Below are 7170 nucleotides of genomic sequence, written 5' to 3'. Positions count from 1 at the left end.
CCCAGGTTCCCCCCCATGGCTGATCACTGAGCGGAGGGGGCGGTTCACCGCCAAGCACATGGGGGCCACCCCGCACTCCCGTGGGATGTTCCATCCACCCCAGCATCACAGTATTCACAAGCCATGCCTGGTACCTTTAGGTATTTTTTTAAACAAAAAAACAAAAACAACAACCCCCCCCATACATTTAAAGCTGTGTCTATGGCTGAATCGGTGATTCTCTGAATCAGCACTGAATCTTCAGATTTGGCCAAATCGAATCGGGGACAGTAATTTGATTCAGATCGCTATCCCCGATTCAGGCCGAATCGGAATCGAATACAGCCCGTTTCACACACCCCTAATTCCCAACTAAATTAATTCAAAACATCTGAAACTTGGGCTCTTAATTATGTTTTTAGGGAAGAGAGTTTAAGAAAATGCAAAGCAGCAGGTAGGTATGTCATATTCTAGGAAAAGATATGTTAGTGTGTCAGTGACCTGGACAATTCTTACCTGGTGTCTGTAGTTATACCAGCCATTTGACCCTGCTACAATAACAACCCAGTGCTTGCCTCCATCCTCTGGTTCTTCCAGGGGAAATGTGCTGATTCCCAGAATACAGCCTAGTAATACAGTTGCTTTCAAAACCATTCTCTTCCTTGTGTGCTTGAAGTCCAGAAACTAAGAAACAAGAAATTTGAAAAAGTAGGTTACAAGACAGTAATATAAAGTCATAATTGCAACTCTTTTGCATAAAAAAGTGATATAGGTAAGATTAAATTCCGGTTTGTGTCTTCAAATCAATAAACTGATACTAACAACAAAGATTTTTCAGACTTCCAAAAAAAAAAAAAAAAAAAAAAAATCAGCTAAAACTGATTTTGAATTCAGCCAAACAAAGTGAAGCCAAAAGACTTTCATTTTTGTAACACTTGTATACTGGTTATACTCACTCACTGAGCACGGATCCTAACTCTCCACATTTTATAACTCTAGATCTTGTGAAGTAAAATCCCATAGGATTCATTTTCCTAACCAACTGCAATTTGACTTTAGGTTCCTTCCTCAATCTCTGGTAATAATGGTTTCTCCTCAGTAAGCATGAGCCAAGAAAATCTTGGCTGTTGAGCAGTCCAACAGCTTTAAGTCTGAAAGTCAGTCCCTGGTAATATTGGTCAAGATGGCAGGCATCCCACTTGTGCTTCCTGCACAAAAGGGTTGCTCGGAAGCTCCAAATTAGAGCTGGGTAAAGAAAAGAGATTCTTAGTGCAGCCAGAGGATAATATCCTAGCTGTTTTTGTATGGCTGGAGTAATAACATTTCACCCTGTTCAAAGGATCCAAAAAAAAAAAAAAGAGAGGGAAAACAACAGGTATCAATTAGGCGGGTACAAAATGCTTCCAGGTTTAAAGGGAATACATTTCTTCTCACTCTGCACAAATGTAGATGAACACTAAACAGTCAGGCCTAGCATGTCCAACTTGGATAGAGCCACAGAAGCTTTACTGCTATTACCCAACAGTCTCTTCTACTTCCTTGCCATGTGTGAAGGTAAAGTCCCACTAGCAGTTACTAAAGAGGTTATTTTAAAAGACTCTCAATTCTGAAAAAAAATCTTTAAAAAGTAACACACATACTACACACTACAACCAGTCTGACTTATCCACCAAAGTTGTTTTGTCTGGATAGACTGGAGAAGTGGTCCAGATGAGATTCAAGATGGACAGGTGCAAAGTCTTGCACTTGGGACTGAATAACTGCATACACAAATATAGGCTGGAGAATAATGGCCTTAGCTGCAGTATTACAGAGGATTCGGGGTTTACAGTGGACCATAAGCTGAATATGAGCCAACAACATGCTTTTGCTGGGGGGAAAAAAAAATCCAACAGCATCCTCAGTTGTATTAACTTCCCCAAATGCAAGGGGAGAGATTCTTCTGCTCTATTCAGCACTGGTGAGGCCTTACCTGTAGTACTGTTTCCAGTTTTGGGCCCCACACTTCAAGAAAGACATGGGCAGTTGGAAAGACTCCAGTACAAGGCAACAAAAATGATTAGAGGCCTGGGAGGTAGGGAAATTTAGTCTGGAGATTAGGAAGAACTTTCTGACTACAAGGGTGATCAAGCACTGGAACAGACTACCTATAGAAGTTGTGGATTCTCTATGCTAAGAAACTTTCAAAAGCAGGTTAGATTGACACTTGGCTGGAATGGCTTAGTCAGGGATGATCCTGCCTTGAGCAGGGGGCTGGATTAGTTGACCCAGTGAGGTCCCTTCTAGTTCTACTTCCCTGCAAGTCTGTTTAATGACTTAATAAAGCAAGTGGTGTTCCCCAACAAACTGCTCGTTTTTGATGCAGGGTTGTTGGTTGCATGCCTTATTTCTGATGCAACACTCAAACCATAGAACAGCTCTCTCTAATACACAATGACCACGAGCTAACAAGAAAATCTTTTTATAATGATATAGTTGGCAAAGATTAACTTGATAGCCACCTATTACTGTAATGGTAAGAGGAGATAAGACTGGAACAATATGCTGTAGTATTAGGAAGTCATTTATGGGGTCAGACCATAGGTCCATCTAGTCCAGTATCCTGTCACAGTGAGAAAGTGGGTGCTAAGGGGAAGGGTTAACAGGGCATGTCCAGGAATGTTGATGCCCTACTCCTCTCCCACTGCAGCTTCATTGTTTGAAGAGCAAAAACTAGTGACTTGCAAAACCGTATTCCAATGCACAATGGGAGGTCAGTCATGCTTTTACCATACAAAAAAGCACAAAACAATTGACAAAAAGACAGCTTCAGCCACTTGCATCTGTCCACTCACTACTCAAAATCCCTCAAAACAGCAAGGTTGTTTCCTTCTGAAACTACTATGTATAATGAAGAATTTTAGCATGGCATGTAGCACAAGTCTTAACACTGGGTCTACCTGACACCAAGGATTCTGCAGTCAGTCAACAAGGTCAGAAATGTTCTGGACCAAAAATACAATACAGCTTTCAAAACAACCCCCCTCCCCCTTCTTTATGTAATTGGGTTGACAGGCATTAGGTACGAGGGATCATGTAAAATAATTCCCTATTAGAAAAGGAAATAATAGGGTGATGAGGGGAAAGGGAATCAAAGAGTGCTATGTCTTTGCCTTCTTCCTAAAGTTTCTTAAAATGTAAAAAACATGTTGTTCAGCTCTGCATGAGATAAATCAGTGCCATTACCACATAAAAAAAAAAAAATTGTGGTTTGAAAGTAAATGTGCAAAGCTTAACAATTCAGGATTTGCTACTCAATTCAATTGTATTAATTTCTGCTAATAAATTTAAAAATTAAAGAAAAAAAAAGTTTTACTTCCATCAGCATACAAGGAGGCTAGTAAGGGTATGTACCATGACATGCATGGTTCTTATTCCTATCTGGATGCAACAGAGGTAAAAAAAACCCAGCAAGTTGCCCATCTTGCCACTTCCTTTAAAACGTGTCAGATATATATCGCAACTTGCTCACTGTCCTCAAGATGCTTGCTTTCAGCATGTACAAGTACTAATTCTGCTGTGAGCAACAGGACTACAATGTCCAGGCCAAGACATTTATTTGTAAAATTCTGACACTTCTCATGCCCTCTGTTCTTACAATAAAAGATGTCCTCCCTGCCAATAATCAGAGAGATCAGAGAAAGGAATGGAATGTCTGAATGCAACCTGCTCCATCTTGTCAATTTAACAGAATTCAGTTTATTTCAATATTAGTACCTAAAAAGAAATGTTTAATCGGTTAGTGTGAAACTTAAGAGGAAACCTTTTGTTCCAAATTGTTTGCTGAAGTGGATTATTTAAAGAAGTCTGCTAAATCATTTCTCTTTGCAGTTCTCAAATAAAGAGAAAAGGGCTCTGCAGATCAGAAATGAGATACAGATCCTATCTCAGAATAATCAATTATTAAAGATGCAGGTTGTTAGTTCAGTTCCACGTATGCATACATGTTGTTTGCCATCTGACACTTGCTCGGTGGCTCACATAAAATGAGCTGGTGGAGCTCAGTCCAGGTTCTAATAGATAATAAGCGTCTGCACTATGAAACTCATCACTACAATTGGTACTAACTAGCAGTCTCAGGAGAGAAGTCAAACTTATGAAAAACAAATAAACTAAATTCTTCCCTTCCCCTTTGGGGTGAGAAGAAGGCAAAAGTTAGGTAAAATTTTTTAAAAAAAAGAAGACGACTACTGACCCGCCGCATGAGAAAAGAAAGCAGCACGTGACAAAAATAAGCGATGTCTAGGCCACAGATTCCAAGAGAAATGGAAGACCAACTTTCAAAAATTCTTCTAGTTTGTTTTATATTCGGAACTGCAGTTCTATACATTTTTATCTTCAATTCCCAACATTTTACTTTGCTGTTTCTAATGTTGCATGCACCAGGAGTTTTGTTACACAAGATATACATGATCTGTATCTGAAAGAGTTTAAAATTCACACAAAGTTCAAAATCACTTAGTAGTTTGATAATAGGGATACTTTAGATCTACTGCATATTGACCTTATAGAAAACAGTCTTGACTGGCATTTTCACTATTGTAGACCTTTGCTAAGCATTGCTGTTTGAACTGTGACATACAATAATGTATAGGCATTAACTGAAATATAGCAAATACAGTCTGTAGTCGGGCTAATACAACAAACAAAACAAATACTTGCTTACCTTTAATATATTTTGCTTAGACTTTCTTTTTTGATAAATTCTATACTATAAATCCATTAGATCCCAGTATTATGATTTTTCTAGAACATCTTTTGTTGTTTTGCTTCCTTTTAGCTGCTCTCATGACCCAATGGCTTATTTTCAAAACCAAGTCACAATTCCTTTCCTAGATAAGATAGTGCCATTTACTGGCACCTGACTATTGACTTCCCTATCCTGCAAGTCACAGAACTCATTCTGCAATGCACTGTCAGTTACACGATACTGAACTCGTGGACTAATTCCTAAATCTGAATGTCTAAGACCAAGCACCTAAATAAATTCCTGGATTTTTAGAGCCAGTCCTACATTTCATACTGAAAGTTAATAGGAAGAAGATATTTTGATTTCTATAATTCAGGGACAATTTTCTCTCATTTCTTTTTAAGAGTTTTATATTTTGCAAGCAGTAGAAATGAAGATTAGAACAAGACACTTATGGAAGGAATCTTGCCTAAATCCGCTACTAACCGATTATAATTATGATAGAGTGTAATGGTTTGCAATTCAAAACCATTAAAAAAACCCCATTAAATACAAAATCAGTCAATGAAAAATGTGCAAATGTATTCATAGCAAATGCAAAAAAATTCTAATTTAAAGACAGCACTTGTGTTCTTATAAAATGTAGCACAACCCCATTTAATAATATTTAACTAGAAGTTCAAAATCATTTTAAATTACTAGTCCACTGACTATCAGATTAAGTCCTAGAGCAGCACCAAGGATGATGACCCACTATTTCACAGCAGAAGTCACACTTCTTCTTCCCTGTGACTGACAAACCAGTAGCGCTGGTCTGAGTAAATCCAGGGTTTATCCTTGCAACCCAAGAATTCAATGAAACTGAAATCAGCCATTTACTTCTTCACATCCACCTACTCGCATCCAAAATATCCCCAGACATTAAATCAGTGATTTTTATCATGTAATCACACTTTCCAAGCTGCAGGTACAAAAATACAAGTATTAATGCAAAAGCTATTCATATATGTTAGACTGCATCATTCTGCAGATGAAAGCTATTTCTGTGAGCTAAGTAAATGTCTAAAAACTTTGGGTTGACAATGTAGGGACACTAACGGAAAAGGATTCTAGGCAATCATTATGGTGTATGCATAAAAGGTCTAGTCAGGTGCCTGATGAACCCCTTTGTATGAAGTCCGGCAACCATCACACCCAGACTTTTGCTTTGTATGCCAAGGCAAGAGTACAAAGGAGTGGAGGCTGCCCAAGATCTACCATCCCCCCTTTAGACCATGAAGAAAGAATCCAAAGACCAGACACAGATGATCTAGGAAAATAAGTAACAAATGAACTTTGTACCTCAGCCCTTTGTACATTGTGTTTATTGTCTTGCTATTTTTTTATTAATCATTCATCTAATCTTCATTAATCATTTCAGCTACCCTGCACAAGAGCCAAATCATCATATGCATTTGTACAATATGCAGCACAATGCAGTCCAATCTCAATTAAGGACTCTGGGCATTATTTTAAGATAAACACTTGAGAGAATTACCTTCACATGAAGGTCTATCAACTGCAGCTCTAAACAAACCCATTTTATGTGGAGAGAGGAAGTTAACTGTGTTAGTCTGAAGTCAGACAGAAAGGAAGGCAGGGCCATCTGATACAGAGTACTTCAAAGTGACTCTACAGTGTGCAAGCAATCCATCCCCCACACAAGACACCACCAGAAATTCCTCTCTGAAACTCAGGGAAAACCCTGTCTGTTGGAACAGTAGGAAATGGAGCAGCCTGCCCAGGGAAGCAGGGGACCTCCTTCACTAGATATATTCAAGAAGAGGCTGAGTACAGCTGTCTGCAGCGTGCAGCGACAGCAAACCTGGCATCCACTCGGGGGATACCCGTGAGGTCCCCTCCAAGCCTATGGATCCGTGACTAGTTTTCCCACTTAAGAACTGTTCTTTGGGACCAAATCTGTGCACGCCAAGTGGTGGAAATGCTTCCTCTGCTTCATTCATGGGCTGCCCTTTCCCAAGAGATCCTGTCACGGCTGCAAGCCCTGCATCAGGACAGCTTCGAGCCTGGCTCCTTAAAGAAAAACCAAGTCTTATGGGCCAGGCGGAGGTGGCACTGATCGCATGGCTGCTTCTGAAGCTGCCACTTCCCAGGTCGTGGACTCTTCTGAGCAGGGACCATTTCCATCCCTTTTCTGGGGCGTATGCAGCATCTGACCAGGTGGGTTCTCAGTGTTTTCCATCTCCAGGCATCCGTCACTGCAGCGAGGCGCCCCTGGGAGAGCACCAGCTCTGTGCTTTCCCTCGGTTTTTTTTTTTTGAGTACGAAAAAAACTAGGCAGTAATTGTTGGGCGTTAGGGAGAGCGGAGAAGCCCGGCGGGGCCTCTCCACGCCTGGGATCCCCGCGGGAACTCCCTGGACGTGTCCAGCCTGCAGGGAGGAACCCGCGGCCCCGCCTGGGA

At 40.4% G+C, this 7170-nt stretch overlaps 1 protein-coding gene across 1 annotated transcript in view; it reads right to left on the bottom strand.

The window, feature by feature from the left end:
• Positions 1–633, bottom strand: part of LGMN (legumain) — a 32508-nt gene extending 31875 nt beyond the window's left edge. The window contains exon 1 of the mRNA XM_025214524.1: positions 496–633. Coding sequence (XP_025070309.1) covers positions 496–633 — 138 coding nt within the window. The remainder of the gene's footprint in view (positions 1–495) is intronic.
• Between the last annotated feature and the right edge of the window lie 6537 nt (positions 634–7170).

This window comes from Alligator sinensis, unplaced genomic scaffold, assembly GCF_000455745.1.
Source record: "Alligator sinensis unplaced genomic scaffold, ASM45574v1 scaffold645_1, whole genome shotgun sequence".
In the NCBI taxonomy this organism is placed as follows: domain Eukaryota; kingdom Metazoa; phylum Chordata; order Crocodylia; family Alligatoridae; genus Alligator; species Alligator sinensis.
Note: the sequence above shows the minus strand (reverse complement) of the source record. Positions and strands in the feature narration are given on the sequence as shown.